Here is an 18,211-nt window from a genome sequence, read left to right on the forward strand (position 1 = left end):
AGACCGCCTGACCTGCCTCTTGAGAAATCTGTATGCAGGTCAGGAAGCAACAGTTAGAACTGGACGTGGAACAACAGACTGGTTCCAAATAGGGAAAAGAGTATGTCAAGGCTGTATTTTGTCACCCTGCTTATTTAACTTCTATGCAGAGTACATCATGAGAAACCCTGGGCTGGAAGAAGCACAAGCTGGAATCAAGATTGCCAGGAGAAATATCAATAACCTCATATGCAGATGACACCACCCTTATTTGGCAGAAAGAGAAGAAGAACTAAGGAAAGAGCCTCTTGATGAAAGTGAAAGAGGAGAGTGAAAAAGTTGGCTTAAAACTCAACATTCAGAGTTTGGTCATCATGGTCACGATAATCTTAGGATCATGGCATCTGGTCCCATCACTTCATGGCAAATAGATGGGGAAACAGTGGAAAAAGTGACAGACTATATTTTGGGGGGCTCCAAAATCACTGCAGATGGTGATTGCAGCCATGAAATTAAAAGACACTTACTACTTGGAAGAAAAGTTATGACCAACCTAGGCAACATATTAAAAAGCAGAGACATTACCTTGCCATCAAAGGTCCATCTAGTCAATGCTATGGTTTTTTCATTAGTCATGTATGGACTATAAAGAAAGCTGAGTGCCATAGAATTGATGCTTTTGAACTGTGGTGTTGGAGAAGACTCTTGAGAGTCCCTTGGACTGTAAGGAGATCCAACCAGCCCATCCTAAAGGAGATCAGTCCTGAGTGTTCATTGGAAGGACTGATGTTGAAGCTGAAACTCTAATACTTTGGTCACCTAATGCAAAGAACTGACTCATTGGAAAAGACCCTGATGCTAGGAAAGATTGAAAGCAGAAGGAGGAGAGGATGATGGAGGATGATATGGTTGTGTGGCATCCCTGACTCAATGGACATGAGCTTGAGTAAACTCTGGGAGTTGATGATGGACATGGAGGCCTGGCGTGTTGCAGTCCATGGGGTCGCAGAGAGTCGTACACAACTGAGCGACTGAACTGAACACTTACCTTGTGCCCTTTATGTATATTTAAATTTGATTATAAGGTGAACAACACCAACCAATTCACCTCCATCCAGAAATGATGCAGTTTGCTTGTGGTACCTTGCACAGCTCCCTTTTCAAATTTATATTCATTTTATAGTTAAACTATCTTCATAATCCCCCTTTTCCTCTGTTAGATGGAAACTGTTCCAAAATTAAATGATGCATTTATCTTCATATCCCCATATGTTGGGTTGGATACTTTAACCTTCAGCTTGTTATTTTCACAAATGGTTGGAATTATTTCACAGTGCAATAGAATATAATAAATTTTAGACACCTTACATAGTTTGAACTTTTCTGAAATTAAATATCTTTGAAGGTATTAATATAATTGATGTCTGGATCACTTATATTACAAGGGAAATTCAAAAGTCTAAAGTCAGGGCCACTGTGTTGCTCAAGTACAAGAGGCACATTCGCAGAGACATCATTGTGAATGGCACCCTTGTGTATTGTGCACATGTGACCATTCACTGCAGCCTTGCGTAAAATCACTGTGAGGTGAGAGGCTATGAATAGGCAAGCGCCTGATGACCTGGGCTGGCTAGGTTCTAACTTGGTCTGGAAGATGAAGCAGTTAGCCACATAGAGCTATGACTAGGTTAATTCAGTCCTGCCATTGAATTTGTCTTTAGTAAATCCCCACTGTGTGCCAGGAATTAAGAGAGTGAGCCACTGTAATATCTGGGGTAGAGCATTCTAGGCGGAGAGAATGGAAAAAGACCCTGGTGAAGGGGTCTTTGTTACTCTGGTGTGTTTGATGAACAGCAGGAGCCTAATATAGATTCAGTGAACAAGAGGGAGAGTAGTAGAAAACAAAGGAGATGAGGTCAGAGAAATGACGTAAAGGTTGAGGGTAGAACTCCGTGTTAGTCATATCAGGCAAGATAGTCCAGTGTAATCACTTTCAACTTCCCTGAGGCAACTGTAGAATGACAGGATCCCTGACGTTGAGAGTAGCCTGTAGAATCAGGGGCAGAAGTGTAGAGACCCATTAGGAAGTTACTGCTGTTATCCAGGGGGAGAGCATGGTTTGAGACAGGGTAGTATCGGAGGTAAGACAGTTCTAGATATATTTTGATAACCTGATGTCCTCTCTGAAGGGAACTATTTTAACAAAAATTCTCTGTTCTAGTTTAAGATTTTCATTTGCCTTTAACCATTTTTAAAGGCTGTGTATAAGTGATTTTTCCTCAAGAGAATTGGATTATCATAGCACTTACTACTAATTGTTTTAGTTCCTTAATTTAGTTGCATTGATTGTAAGATTGAGTTTTTCATAATATTTTAGTGAGAAATGACAGTCCCAACTAATCTTGGGAGTTGATATGCAGAACATCTGGAAAGCAGTGTTTGAACCTACAGCTTAAGGCCAGCTTAAAATTTTATGGGTTTCTACCTTTCAGACAGCTTTTTAAATCCAGGAATTAATGAAAGATTGATCTTCACAGGCTTCTCATATTGATATGTTGGTAAAAATCGACAAAGTAGTTAAATTGTTCAGTGAGACAGTTGTCCAGAGAAGAAGCAGCGCACCTCTAATGCTGAAATAGTTGAATTCAAAACTCTCAACTGCTTTCCCCCTTTCCCCTGTGAGGCTACTTATGCTCTGTACCTGGGCCTCTAGAGAAATCATTCTCTTTTTCTCTTCTGCCTTTCCCCACTCAAATGTATTTTTTGTTTTATAACTCTTCATCTTTTTTTTTTTTTTGTCTTTCTCCCTTTGATTGGATACAAGGAAATAAGATGATTGTAATTAACTTGGGTAAGACAAATTACAAACCAAAAAAATAATGATAAAGTATGGTAGCACAGTACACCCAGAGAACAAAATGTATTTTACTTAAATTTTTGTGGTTTCTTTATTTGAAATTCTACTCAATTATCAAATGCAAAAAATGTGTTTGTCTACTGTATGTGAAAGAGAGGTGATTTCTCAGAGATCTAGCTTGTTAGTAAGGAATAGAACTCTTAAATCTCCTCATTTTGAGTTTGAGAGAGTAAACTTATATTAGTATTTCTTATTCATATACATATATATTTCTAGCTGTACATGTGTGTAGAACCTGGTCATTATGCCTGTGATGTGAGGGAGGGCATGTCACATGCGGTTGATTTCCAGAAGAGCTTAGTCTTACTGTTAGCTAATCGCATACTGGAGTCCAGGATATGGTGCAAAACATTCATTTTCTTGTTCCCATAAGACAGCTGGCTCTTAAGCTGTGGGCCATGTACTGGCAGCATCAGTTTTCTGTAGGAACTTCTTAAAAATGCAAATAATAGGCTCTGCCCTAGACCCACTGCATCTGAAATTTTAGGAACAGGACTTAGCTTTCTGTTTTATCAAGTCCTCAAAGTGATTGTGATACATCCTAAAACTGTAGAACCACAGAGAAAGGCAATCTTTCAGGTCTTACAGATCTACCAGTATGGATGGACTCCTCAGAGAGCCTGCCCTCCTCAAGTTTTCTTCCTTTCCTTTCTAGCACCCTTCACTCCCTGCAGTGTCCTGACTCAATCTTGTCTCAAAATGAAAGTGAAAGTGTTAGTCATTCAGTTGTGTTAGACTCCTTGAGAGTCCATGGACTGTAGCCCACCAGGCTCCTCTGTCCATGGGATTCTCCAGGCAGGAATACTGGAGTGGGTAGCATTCCCTTCTCCAGAGGATCTTCCCAACCCAGGGAGCGATCCTGGGTCTCCCGCACTGCAGGCAGATTCTTTACCATCTGAGCCACCAGGGAAGCCTCAATCTCAGAGCCCCAGTAGCAGATCCAACTCACCAAGCTTCAGGATCTGGCTCAGTCTTGGTGGGCTCAATGGTCAACCTTTGTGTTCTTCAGTGAAGAGTACTTCTAGCTCACTTGCTGGTATCGATCTCTTCTCCTAACACTGATTCAGTGCTTTATTGTGTAAAACAGTTCACCTCCCAGTAGTAATGAAGACAAGAGGGTTGAGATCGCCCCCCTGTCACATATGCTGTAAGTGGGGCAGTCATGGAAATTCTGGTTTATCGCCCCTGTTCCAGTACAATTAACAATACCATTCTCTTTTACTCTTGTAAATGCTCTAGTTTAGACTGGTAAATTATATTACAGTGAACTTAAACAGTAAGCAATTCTAACACTACTGGAAAGTGGTCAAAGAAGGCTTCACCAAAAAGGAAATGTTTCAGGAAGGAAGTAATTAGGAAGGAAGGAGTGTTTAGGAAGGAAATGAAACATGTCCTATTATGCTAGGTGGGCAAGACAGGCAGCCTGGAGACTGGGGCAGGACAAGGCAGAGAAACCATAGAGGCTAAAGAGTTGAGGGCCAAATAAGGATGTGAAGCAGCAGATTACACTAAGGGAAGCAGGATAATTCAGAGTATGGAGCCCCGGGGTATGGTGGGAGCAATAATAGAGGAAGCTAGTAGAAGAGGAGCAATTAAGGTAGTCATTTAGGAGTAAGAGCAAATTTTGTCATTCCCCAATAACAAATCAATTTAGGATCTTTGGATAATTATGTAGAAGAAACCCCACATGTCTTTATTTATTTATTTATGTTGGTTCTGTGTATTTGAAATGGTTTTTGCTCTATTTTCCATCAATTGTGAGCTCTGTTTCAAACAATTGATTACTGTATAACACAGTATAATAATAATGTATCAATATTTTTGACCTTGGTTCAGATTTTCCAATTCACTGAAAAACACCACATGATTCACATTGCCTGATGTTTTATAGCTTTATCATAGGAGAACACTAACTGGACTACTGAGATCTATGAGTTATTGTGAACAGAATGGAGGGAATTAGGCAGATACTTGACTCATATGTTGTATTATTGTTTTTCTGCATGTTAATATGATGAATGAATCCTCCTATTAGAAAATTATCATATAGGAATTTTTTTTTTTTTTGGTCACCATTTACAGTACTAAAAATTATGTGTTTCATGTAGTTTTTGGGTATTGAAAGCTACTACAAAGTCTGTGCTCTGCAGCAAAGCTTACCTAAATTGTAAGGAAATGTTTTTAAATATTTTAAAATTGCCTATTTGATTTTACACAACTAGATAGTTACTCTTTTTTTGTTGTTGATGAACATCAGAGATATGTTCAACATTAGTAGAACCTGAAAGGCTTGCCCTGGTCATTGCATATCAACTGTCCTTTTAGGCCATTGAGTATCATTGTCTTCGTCACCTAGACTTCTTGTCACTTTTGTCCCTCTGTTTCTGCATGGACAGTATAGATTTCATTTTTTTCCCCCAGAACTAATACATCTCCTTTTCCTTTTACCATCTGGAATAATAAAATAACCTTCATTACTCCATTAATTGTTGTATTTCCCTTCTATTAATACAGAATACATTTTCAGAATTAATAACTGTCTGGGAAAGGAAAAAGAATAATTAATAAATTCCTATATGATCCTTTGTTTAAATATCACATAAGTAATTAGTATATTTATTAATACATTTAGCTAGGTAAATAGGCCTTGAAGATAGGTAGCAATTAATATTATGTTCTAATTTTTAATCTGTAAGAAGCATAACTAACTGAAAAATGAGTTTAGCCTGGTATCCTGTACCAAGGCATATGTGCAGAGATATTAATATTCGGTATGCTGCAGATTGTCTATTTATTGTCCTACTTTATTAAAACCTCATATACTTTAAATTGAATCTCATTTCAACAGGTCTGTAGAGTTAATGTCTACATGAATTCCTTAAGTAATACATTTTTCTATGTATCAACATAACTACTTAAAACTCTGTTTTCTTAATCATTTTCTGATCCCGAAATTATGTTTGTTTTGGGAGATGAGAAAGGCGCCAAATGTTATATGAAAAACTAAGAAAGTGATATAAAACGTTTTGTAGAAACAACTAAAGGACCTCCAACTCCTGTCAAAAAGTAGGATTAAAAGCCTAGGCCTGGCTTTACTCACCACTCTTTACCAGTTGAAGTTTAGAAGCCGCGCTTAAGTACAAGAAGTTGCTGTGTTTGATTATAAAACCTTAAAGTAGAAAGTTTCCCCTGTATTTTAAGAACTGCCTTTTATGTCTGAAGATAAGTTGTAATATTTACTAGATAAGCAGTAACAAAGGATTTACCATTTTTAAAGTTTTTTCCATTTCTTTGTATGCCTTAGGACGTGTGAATCATTTTTCCAGCAATATTTCATAGTGTTAAAGTCTTGAACTGTAAGAAAACAGGAATCTCAAAACAAACAAAAATAATAAAATTAAACAACTCTATAAGCCTGTCAATTGCCTGGGTGGTTTCTGTATACTTCTGTCCTCCCTTGATTTGATTTTCATTTGATTAGCTGTATCAGATAAGGCTTACCATCATTACTTTTGCTGCTAGCAAATCCTTACCTATAGAAAGCAGCCTGTTCTCTTGATGCGTATTTACAGCCTTAAAACTGCTCCCAATTTTTTTCACCTTTCTTTACCTTTCCGATATGATTTTGGGGTAGCATCATACAACAGTTCTTGAGAGAGTGTTTTGAAGAATTGTGTGGCTCTATCTGCAATAATTTTAACCTTGCAGAGATGACCTGAAAGTAATCTCAAAAATCTGAATTTGTGAATATTCTTGCATGTTTAGTAGTCAATCTATAAGATAATCCTAAGCCAACCTTTCTTTCTATTCAATAATTTTAGTGTTACTTAGATAAGGAAATAAATGTATCTTCATATGGGTAGCACTATGCATACGCATCAGAGATAAAAGCTGCTTCAAAGCACCAATAATTAAAATCAACTCAACTTATTGTCATATATCTTTTTTTCCTACAAAGCAACTCTCACCTTAGAGTCTCAGAGGCTTATAGCTAATAATTAAATTTTACACTAGTGATACAACATAATGATTATAGTGACTTACATAGGTGAAACAACTAATGTTTAAACCAGTTGATAAGTGGCTTACTGAAATATTTTGCACCTGAGCTATAGATTTAGCACAACTAACATAGTGCTTTAATCCCCACTTTGACCATCATAAAACTAAAATCTCTCCAGAAATTTTTTTGTTTTGTTATACTTAAATATATATATATATATTTTTACATATTTGTAACATACCTTTAATTTTTTTCATTTTATTTCTTGCTTCAATAATCTATGGAGAATTTTTAAGAAAAAAAATGTGTTAATGTAACAGATTTGGGACACTGCAATATTCTGCAGTTAAGGGAAAGGCATATAAAATATGCCTGAATAATCAGCATGTAGATGTGCGGCACTCGTAAATCTTAGCTCTGTGTCACCTTTACCACAGTTCTTAGATTTTTCTCTATAGCAGCTTTAGTTGTTTCACAGGATTATTATTTTCTAGGTTTCTGCTCACTTGACTTCATGCTTTGCAGGTCAGTTTCTTCTGGAAGAAGCCCGCCTCATAGAAGCAGCTGAGATGGCAAAAAAAGCAGCTGAGCTGGACAGCACAGAGTTTGATGTTGTCTTCAATGCCGCCCACATGCTCAGGTTAGTTTCTGCTACTGTGCCTGAAAAGACTACACTATAGCTTTAAACCTATTAAATTAATATAATTTATTCAATTATACTAATTCCCCGTTTTTTAAGTACCACCTTACACTACATTCCAAAATGAATTATGCTGCTTAACCATGTTAAAATCAGTTGGGTCTATTTAATTCATTATGATTTTTATGTGCCCAGTATATAGGGTATATGAAAGTTTAGAATTCTCTGAAAATTGAGACTCTTCCATTAAAAAAATTATTATCCATAAAATACAAAAGGAAAACTGCAAAATTGAAATGAATAATTGTCTAATTAAATGTCTCCAAGATAGAATATTGTGTCAGTTAGTCAACTGCATCTCAGTATTTGTATTTTTTATTAATTATTTTGAATGTGGCACATGAATATGTTATTACGCTTGCTAGTAGAGAGGATTATCAAATATAAATATATTGAAGGCCTATCAAATTCTCAAATGACCCTATAATTAACACTGTTGTTATATGTTGAAGTAGTATGTTTTTAGACCTATTTATGCATCTCTTCTCAGAAATATTCTTTTGAAGACTAATTACAATAATTCAAAACAATTAATAGGCATATGAACAGTTTTTTTGTGTCAATATAAAATGAAAGTGAATGCATTAAAGGAGGATGTTTTTAAGAAACTCGAATGATTTATACAGTTATTCAAAAAGCATTATTTATTTTATTAGCCATATGTACACCCCTTCTCACATGCGGTTCCTTGAAATCCACTCCAAAAGTCTCCATGCAGATGCTTCCTTAGGTAACATTGCCACTATGGCTCAGAGCCTGGCTTCTGGGAAGTTTCTGATTACGTAGATCACTCTTACCTGGGAAGAAGAATAACAGAGAATTGGTCCACATTTGGATGATTTTAAAACATGGACTTTTGAGAAAGATAGAGGAACATTTAAAAATAAAAATTTTTTGAGATGATTGTAGATTTGCATGCAGTTAAGAAACAACACAGAGCAATCCCTATACAATTTATCTACTTTCCCCAATGGTGATATCTCATAGAACTACCATACAGTATCAAAACCAGTATTTTGGCATTGATACTAATCTACTGGTTTCCCCAATTTTACTTATACCATTGTGTGTATCTGTATGTATTTAGTTTTGTGCACTTTCAGTACACATATCAGTTTGTGTATCCATCATTCCAGTCAAAATACAGGCAATGCATCACCACAAGCATCCTGTCCTTTTATAATCACATACCCACCAGGAACCAATATTTAAAGCAAGTTTTTTAAAGTACTTTGGGATTTTATTTATAATTTGAGATTATTAATGTGACTATATCTTAGTGATTTACTCCTTGGCTTTTAATAAATTTTTAATAGGAAATTCAAAGTCTGAGAGGAAAAAGAATACTGTGAGGTTTCAGTTGAATACTCTCATTTCACATTAATGCTTAGCATTCCTAAAGCAGATACTTTCAAAGAGAAATCAGGATTCAATAAACTGTTGGTATATTTTAAAAATATATTGTAACCAGTTTGCAAGAACCTTCAGTGGAAAGATAATTTTTTTTAAAAGACAAGTTTAATATGCATGACAAGGTCAGGTGCTGTGATGGGAAGGGGACTTTTCGTTCTTCATGAATAAAACACTATGCTTTTAATCACAATAAACCGTTTACAAGAATGTGCATGCACAAGTTTCTAGATGCTAATTCATCTTAATCATAATAGATACTTTCATCAACAAGGCATTTTGTTACATATTAAATCTGAAATTCAAGGTCTACCAATGTTCGTTATAAGAACAATTACAAAAAAGGTCCTTGTTAAATATATCACTTGTAATTTTTCCTTAGTTACTGTAGTGCTAGAAACCAGTGGAAAGTTTTGTTATACATTGGCAGCGTGAAAATTCTTAGGGTTTATTTTTCAAAACCTTCCCTCTAGCTTTCTGCAATATGCATTGCTTATCAAGTTGCATCCAGTCAGTGCCTTCCTGTCGTGATTGAGTATGACCACCACAGCCTGCCCATATCCTAGTCAACTTGGTGGCAGCTCCTGTGAATGTGTTTGCTTATTTTTTCAGCTCTGTCAAATTCAAGTATTTCTTGAATGCTTACTGTACAAGCTGAACACCGGCCTCTTCCCTTATTAATCAAGAACATTTAGGGGTTTTCAGAAAAATAATAAGAAAGGCTATTGGTTTTCCCTTGAATGCAGTCTTATCAGAATGGTTAGCTGTCAAGATTTTGCTTATTCAGTGTTGCATCTAATATTTCCCTTGGTGATGCCACATTTTGGTAAATTGAGTTTGATGTTAATTTTTCCTCAAGAACACTGTTCTTTCATAAGATATTTAGGAGACAGAATTGGCAAGGTTTGGTGATGAGTTCGATGTGAGGGAAAGGGCAGAAGTCTCCCTGGCTGTCTTGAATTAATGGTTGACCTAAGATCCAAAATCAGCAATTTAAGAAATGTTAGAGTTCAAGACATGATTTGAAGCATCCTCATTTAACTTCCCTTTCCTAGGCTAACTCCCAGTAAGTTGACCCAAGGAATCTATTAATAGACAAAAAGCTACTTATCACAAAAGTCAAAAAGGAAAAGAGGAAGGAAAAAAAATTATTCCCCCAGAAGAAACTAGATTGGAAGAGCCCATTAAGGGGAAAATCTTTATCTTATTCAGACCTTCAAGAGGCTAGAAATTTACAAAATTTCTAACAGACTCATTTTAATTCTCAATAATAGATGAAGATCTTTTTCTATGGAATTAGAACATTTCTAATTAACCCACTCCAGTATTCTTGCCTGGAGAATCCCATGGACAGAGGAGCCTGGCAGGCTACAGTCCGTGGGGTTGCAAGAGTTGGACATAGGTTAGCAACTCAACCACCACCTCCAATTTTTATTGTTAAGATGATTCACAAGAGCGCTATGTGGTGTGGAAGTATTAATGCTGCTCACCAAATATATTTGGCCTTCTGACTTCAAGAAACATAACGGGACTGCACTTTGCTGACTTCTCCCAGTTGAAGGCCTCCCTGGGTCTTTCTGGGTCACTCAGTGTGTGAATGTGATGTGTGTTACTTTGAAGCCAATGTAGGAGTCAGTGGAAATACATCCTGAAATAATCAATGGGAGACAAACCTCCCTTCTCACCTGCATTAGATAGGTTGAATGAGTGCAAAATAAATTTTGTCCCTTCACTGAGATTTAAGATGTGTCTATTATTGAAGTGTAATCTAACCTGTCCGAAATGAATGTATGTGTGAAAATAAAATAGGACGTTGAAAAGAGGGGTCATATAACATCAGAAAAATTTACTCAGCGATTAATAGGATCTCTGAATTTACAACTACAGTGGAGGCAATGTAAAATTCATAGATAGATAATTTAAATAGAAATTATATTTTCCCAGAACTTAATGAAAAATGCTGAAGATATGAAAATGATGACTGAAAGGATAAAAGATTGGAGGATAGAATGAGAATTATATATATACGGTAGTTATATACATATATATATTTGTGTAATTATATATAGCATACAACTGTGTACATATAGTTATATATACATGTATATAGGTAGTGTTTGTATACTACCTATATACATGTAATATGTATACATGTACATGTACACATGTAACATGTGATACATTTGTCTGTGTATATAAATATGTGTATATAATTATATGCTATTATATGAGGCACAAAAATGAAAAAGTGAAGTGCTAGTCTCTCAGTTGTGTCCAACTCTTTGCAACTCCATAGATTGTAGCCCCCCAGGGTCCTCGGTTCACAGAATTCTCCAGTCAAAAATACCGGAGTGGATAACTATTCCTTTCTCCAGGGGATATTTCCACCCCAGGCACTGAACCTGGAGCTTCTGCATTGCAGGCAGATATTTTATCATCTGAGGGACCAAAGAAGCCCATATATGTCATATATACACATATAATTCTATTTGTTATATAGATGTTAATGTAAATAGAAAATTTTTGAAGGAGAACCTAGAGCAGATAAACAATTATCAACAGATAGAGAATATTTCCAAGATAGGATGAAGGTCTTTAATCATCATATTAAAAGTCAAATTAATGAAAAGAGATCTACTCCTAAACTTATCTTCTTTTTTGAGTCACTGTTTTTAGTTGCTCACTAAAGAATCCACTCTTGCCAGTTTAAACAGAAACAGGATTTATTGTAGAGAATGCTATAGTCCACAGGCTTGAGAGTACTCTACATAACCAGAAATAATTTCTAGCACCTAACTTTCCTTGCAGCACAGCAGATTTTAGAATCCAGAGCTCTGTCACCATCACCCACAAGGAACCCAGAAGAGCAAGCACCGCATTCATAAGATGATTCTTCTGGGCGCAGCTGCCCTCCCCCACCCCCCCACCCCCAGCCCATTATGCTTACTTCTGAGTTTGACTCTCATGAGGTTGCATCTGATTGATGGAACTTGAGCTTTGTGCTGATAATTTGCCTGGAAGAAAGCTGGAAGATGAGGGACTTTCTGGCTTTTGCCTTGTTTGGGAAGACAGGATCCACATTTTGGCTAATTACTAAATATGTTTCCAGGAAGAGTGGTCACAGATGTTGAAGGCCTCACATATTAGAACATTGACTACATGTGTTGACATTTTTAGTACTTCAAATAAAATGGAAAAGGGAAAAGTACTGGATGTTTCCAGATGAGAGCATTAAAAAAAAAAAAAAGCAGATTGATTATCATCAAAGGAAAATATCAAAGGAATTTAAAATACTAAAACTCAGTAGAGCTATGTCTATAAAGTTGTGAAAGGAAAGTATTGAATTAATTCTGTTAGAAGCATTTTGTATGAATGGATTTATTCAGCGTTCTCCCAGAACTAGAAGCTTGAAAGCACACAAGGATATTTGACACCTGAGAGGAAGTATTGAGATGCTGAAAACAAATTTAACTTATTCCCAGCATCCATGGGCTGTGATGAAAAGGTTTTTTGCTTTTTTTTTTTTTAATCCACTTATAGGGTAATGAAGGAACAAAAGTAGCATTTATTTAAATACCTCCTGTCTTCCTGACTCTATTTTACAGTTTATGTGTCACTTTCTTAATTATAATTGCACATGTATGAAGAAGAGATTTATATTCCCATTTTACAGATGAAGATGCTGAAGCTCAATGTTAGTTGTTATATCTCACGGTTGGTAAAGCTGGGATTTATGCTTAGCATATTCTGGCCAGGTTTAATACTATTTTCACTATCCCTTTGGCTCCCTCACATCTTTATAACTGAGCAATTACCTAGAAGCTGTGACTCTTGAATTTACTGATGGAAAAGGATTTACAGGGAGTAACAGATTTTCAAATATATAAATCCTAAATAGTAAGATCCTTCCAATATTATTAAATTACCCTTTATGATACATTTTATAAAATAGATTTGTAGTCACAGGAGAGTGAACTCCAAGTTTGTACTTAGAGATGTTAAGTTTTTAGACTTATCTTAGGATAGTGTCATACTGCTGAGATAAGTGCAGTTTCCTTTTTTCCAGGTCTAAGGGTCCAAGTTGTCACTGCTTCCTAAGGTAGTAAGAAAAGCAGAACTACACTGTACCAACGGGTTCCCAATGGTTCCCTAATTTTTAGAGAGCAAGGTGAATATTTGAGAAAAAATTGTTATCTTTTGGTTTTCATTCTCAAATAATTTTACTGGAAGTGACATAAAATTGAAGTTCTTAAGGGATAAAGGAACAAAGTCAGATTATTTTGTCAGAGCAGATTATGAATAAATACGCACACATACGTGCGCACACATGTTGGATGTTGGAAATATCTCCAAGGCCCTCTGGGTCATATGCTTTCTTCTTTAATACCTTAGCAAATTATCAAAGACCACTTGAAAAGTTACTGGGTTTTCCGTTTATAAATTGTACTTTTCTGACCAATGTTGGTCAAGAGGGGCTTGTTTCAACTAAGTTGTAATGGGTTGTAAGGCCTTTAAAGTAAAGGGGCATGGCAGGGACAGCCCTGCTGGTCCAGTGGTTAAGGCTTCATGCTTCCATCACAGAGTTCACAGGTTCAACCCATGATCAGGGAACTGAGATCACACATGCCTCACAGCCAGAAAGTGAAAAATAAGTAAATAAATAGGGCCAAGAAAAAAAAAAAAAACTGTTAAAAGAGGCATGGCAGATGAGGTTGAAGGAAGGTAGGCATCTTCCTGCTCCTTGCCTTTCAGACATTAAAGTATGTGTGAATCACGAATCACCAGACATCGCATGTTCTAGTTAGGATGTGTAGGTGGCACCTGAGGTTTTACCCTTCCAAAGAAAGTCCCAAGAGATGCTTATGATGTTGGTTCTTGGACCTATCCTATAAGGAAGTTCTAGCTTGCCTGTCCTTTTGTCATCCCTCTCAACCCAGTCTCTTCACCCAAGCGTTACACCTTAAATATAAGTATCTATGGAAATGTTATAGTGGACATTATCAGTACACATTTCTTCATTTCCTCTCTTTTTATGACATAATCTTTACAGATACAGGCTTAACATGTCCTTAGCAGCCCTGAAAGATTTGAGCCCATTAAAGAATGGGCTGACACTCTCATGGGACATCAAGAAATGTCTAACTTTAAGGAATTATTTTGTAAAACTATAACATCAACAAAGTCTTTTCTTCTGTTACTGCTACATTTCCACTTTGCCTCTCTCTCCTTGATGTTTAGCATTGAGATGGATGCCTACAGACCATGAGGCCGCTTTTGGTTTCTTGACTGAGAGTTTTCATTTGAGAATCCTTGATGGTCATTAACAGTTAATTCTAGGAGTTTCATTGCAAGGATTTTTTTCTGCTTCATTATCTTTACATATATGTGACTCTGATTTTGCTATTTTAAGATTTTCCATACATTTTTATATCCTTGTTTTATTTCAGTTCTACATCTATTCCTACCATACAGTGATCAACAAGAATTAAAATGTGGCTCTGCTTTGAGTAACCTAAAGCTAGATGTAAGTGTAGCAAGTTGGCACAAACCCAGGAAACCTCAGCTTCTGTTTCACTCTACTTTCATGATACAGGGAACAAACAGCTCTCTAGTTTAAAAAAAAATGCTCCTAATTTATTCTTGAACATGATCACCAAGACTTTAATAAAATATTGTCTTTTATATGAGTCAAAGAGTGATTATTATCCTCATTAAATAATTTTAATTCAAAATTGGCCATTCACAAGCATTAATAATTGTAGTTAAAGGAGTCTTCTAAATGCTACTTGAGTTTTTATTTTCTGTATTCTCAAAGAAGTCATTTTACATTTACTAACTTTCACAGAATACATAAAAATGTAGGTAATTGTAAATAATTCCTTAGATTCTCCTCAAACATTTTACAGTATATGTTAAGTTGTTGTTTCATAATGTAATCGATCCCCAGATTTCTTTTATACATATCTTTTCAGAATATTGAGTCTTAAACCTGTGTTCTAAAAGATACTTTTATGTCATAAAATAATATGAGAGGAAAGAATTAGTAATATGAAATTTATTTCTTTATTTTTAACATATAAGCTTCATAGTCCCTTGTGCAAAAATAGAATTCCATAGTAATCAAATGATGACATTTGTTTGTGACTTTTGTTACTGTTTCAACTCCAAGCCTGTCTTTTCACTGATGGCAGAAAAACTGAATCTAAAGACCAAAAATACAATTAGCCCAATCCAGCGATTTCTTCAAAAGTCAAGGTTTACTTCATAGTCAAGTTTACAAATACCCTCTGGCTTTTTCTACCTACTATCTTTTCTGGCCCCAAGAGACCACAGGTCAGAGAAAGAGGGCCTTACATATATGATGGGCAGGAGTTAATAATAAGAAAGGAGCCTCTGTATGAGTTGATGTCTGTTGTTGGCATAGTGATTAACTCTTTATTCTCTAGATAAGGGGCATAATGTACTTTCCTGGTGGCTCGATGGTAAAGAATCCACCTGCCAATGCAGGAGACTCAGGAGACAGGGGTTCAGTCCCTGGGTGGGGAATATCCCTTGGAGGAGGAAATGACAACTCACTCTAGTATTCTTGCCTGAAAACTTCCATGGACAGAAGAGTTTGGTGGGCTGCTGTCCATGGGGTCACAAAGAGTTGGACAAATCTGAGCACCCTTGCACAGGGGACATAATGCTGACTCAAGGTGACATGTTAGATGAGGACAGTCACCCATCTGGACTTGGTGTACTTTCTGGGTAAGAGGAATTTTTCTTCCTCACTATCTCCTTCCTGACTTGCAAAATGTACTGTGGCCAGAATACAAGGTTGTCTGCATACGGCCTGGGAGATCTCTTGGCAGAGCCAACTGCTTTCCCTGTTACGCATTCTGAGTCTTCTACTTGGACATAATGGGAAACTTAGGGTTCCGTTTTCTGTCTAATTGTGATCTCACACACCCCTGCCGCCAAAAGTAGGAGATCGTGGGGTTAAGAAAGTGAGTATCCAAACACTGTTCTTGCTTTTTCTCATTCCCTAGTTCCTTGCCTCCCCCATTTTTGGGAGAGGGTGAGGTTCATAGTGCAAAACATCATATCATGCATTTCACCATTCTCAAACTGTCCTTTGCTCAACTGGGCCTGGTAATTTGAGAGCTAGGGTCACGCAGGAAGTAGAACCTGTCATTGCAAATGTTCTCCATATTTTCACTGTTTCGAATCTCATTTCTCACGTTTAAATCATTGCTTTTAAATCATAATAATCAAATAACATGTTTTATTCCTTTCTTAGTATTTGATGTGGGAACTAGTGAGGTCATCGGCCACAGAACAATGCATCCCGTGTCCTTCTGATATATCTGATGCTTACAGAGATATCTGCCAGATCTTGTGGTTCAGATATTTTGCTTTAGAGTCCTTGATTTCGAGCTCAACCATTTACCAGCTGTGTTAACTTGGGGGATGTCAACTTCTCTAAACCTAATTTTAATCGTCTTTGAAATGTGGTTAATAATGGCAGTCAGTTCATGGCACTGATGTAACTGGCAAATGCAATAATCAATTCATGGAATTTTATAAATGATAGAGAATTTAGCGTCCCAGAAAAGAAAGAGTGAACAAAGAAAAAATATGGGTATACAGGAAAAATATATTTTGTCAGCTTGTTTAAATAGTTTGATCCCAGTAATCCTGGGAACCTGAGTCCTGTAATCAGTCTTTAACAACAGTGGTTAAGTTTCTAGACAATATTTACTAGGATCCCCTAAGCTATTAGCAGAATATTGCTAATTTCCTCAATTTTCAAATGTTGATTAATGATTCAATCATTTTAGCAATTAAGATTTATTAAGTACTCCCCAGATGCTTCTTGCAGAGGGGAGTATGCAGTATAGCTTACACCATAAAGTACACATTGGACAGCTCCTCATGAGTTTTCTTTGTAGAGAGTATAACAAGCATATACATGAAGATTGAGTGGGTAGAGATGATACAGCTGTTTTTCACACAGTTTTACATGTGTTGCTATAAATGCCTGATAACTAGTCAGTAAAAGCCATTTAATATTAGAAGCAAAGTCCAAGAGTCAAAATTAATTTTCACAATTATATAGCAAATATAATAATCTCTACTATTTATATTTTTTATTAAATGGAATATCATTAATTCTACTTCAGGCTTAATAGACTAAGTCATCTAAACTAGATTTTTCCTTTGCGAATTCAAAAGACTGAAGACAGGGAAGGCTCGATAGACTGATAACCCTTTTAGGGGGAGAAATCTTTTTTAAGTTGCATTGATTATTATTTTAAAGGCATTTTACCCAGAGAATTCCTTAGTTCCACTTTTGATCCTTATCTACCTCATGACTTTGAATGTCCGTAAGATGAATATTAATGATAGCCATACTTTCTATATTTGACATACACTGGTTTATCTTGCTTCAAAGTGACCTACTTCTTTGTAGTATTAAGTTACTCTAATTTCCGACTTCCATGCCATTTATTTTGCTCTGGAGAAAACCTTCCCAGGGCATGACCTAATGAATTGTGGTTCAAATTTCCAAATGAATCTGAACCAAAGTGATCTTATAATTTGGTTGAGGGTACCTTCATTAAATACCCTAGCGAGAGAATTTTTACAGTTTCATACCAGATTGAAGCACTTTTCGTGACATATTGAAATTGAACTTCAATGTTTATGAGAATATAAATTGCAGCAGCACGTTGTAACATGTCGTGAGTCCAGTAGAGTCTTAAGTCAAGGGTTTTTACTTTCTCATAACCCCATTAAAAATAGCAATGTTTCTAATTATTTTTCCTTTAAAAATTAGAAAAATATGTCCTGCTCTCTGGAGAAATGTTGTCCTCACTTATTCCCATAATTTTTATGGTTGCATGGTATATGTCTTTATAGTTTTTATGTGGCCTGACCAAAGTGCAAATTCAATTTTATAGGTATGCCCAGTATGCCTTCTCTTTTAAAGAGAGTAGTAGCTTTCTAGTTGAAAAGGTTAATTTTTGTTTCTTTTCTTTATTCCTGGCCTCTTTGCAATCTTCTTATCTCAAAAGCTTCTTCATGTCACAGTTTCAACAGAACACCATTTAATTGCAGGACTCAAGGCATTAACTACTATTGTTCATGTTATAACTGTGCTGTACATATATCTAAAGCTGAATTTGTCTTTTTTCTATAGCGTTTCTCTTCTACCCCA

At 36.1% G+C, this 18,211-nt stretch overlaps 1 protein-coding gene across 1 annotated transcript in view; it reads left to right on the forward strand.

The window, feature by feature from the left end:
• TMTC2 (transmembrane and tetratricopeptide repeat containing 2) overlaps positions 1-18,211 on the forward strand; it is a 433,234-nt gene that overhangs the window by 350,238 nt on the left and 64,785 nt on the right. The window contains exon 10 of the mRNA XM_005679774.3: positions 7,425-7,539. Within this exon, the coding sequence (XP_005679831.1) occupies positions 7,425-7,539 (115 nt within the window). The remainder of the gene's footprint in view (positions 1-7,424; positions 7,540-18,211) is intronic.

Source organism: Capra hircus, chromosome 5 (assembly GCF_001704415.2).
Source record: "Capra hircus breed San Clemente chromosome 5, ASM170441v1, whole genome shotgun sequence".
In the NCBI taxonomy this organism is placed as follows: Eukaryota; Metazoa; Chordata; class Mammalia; order Artiodactyla; family Bovidae; genus Capra; species Capra hircus.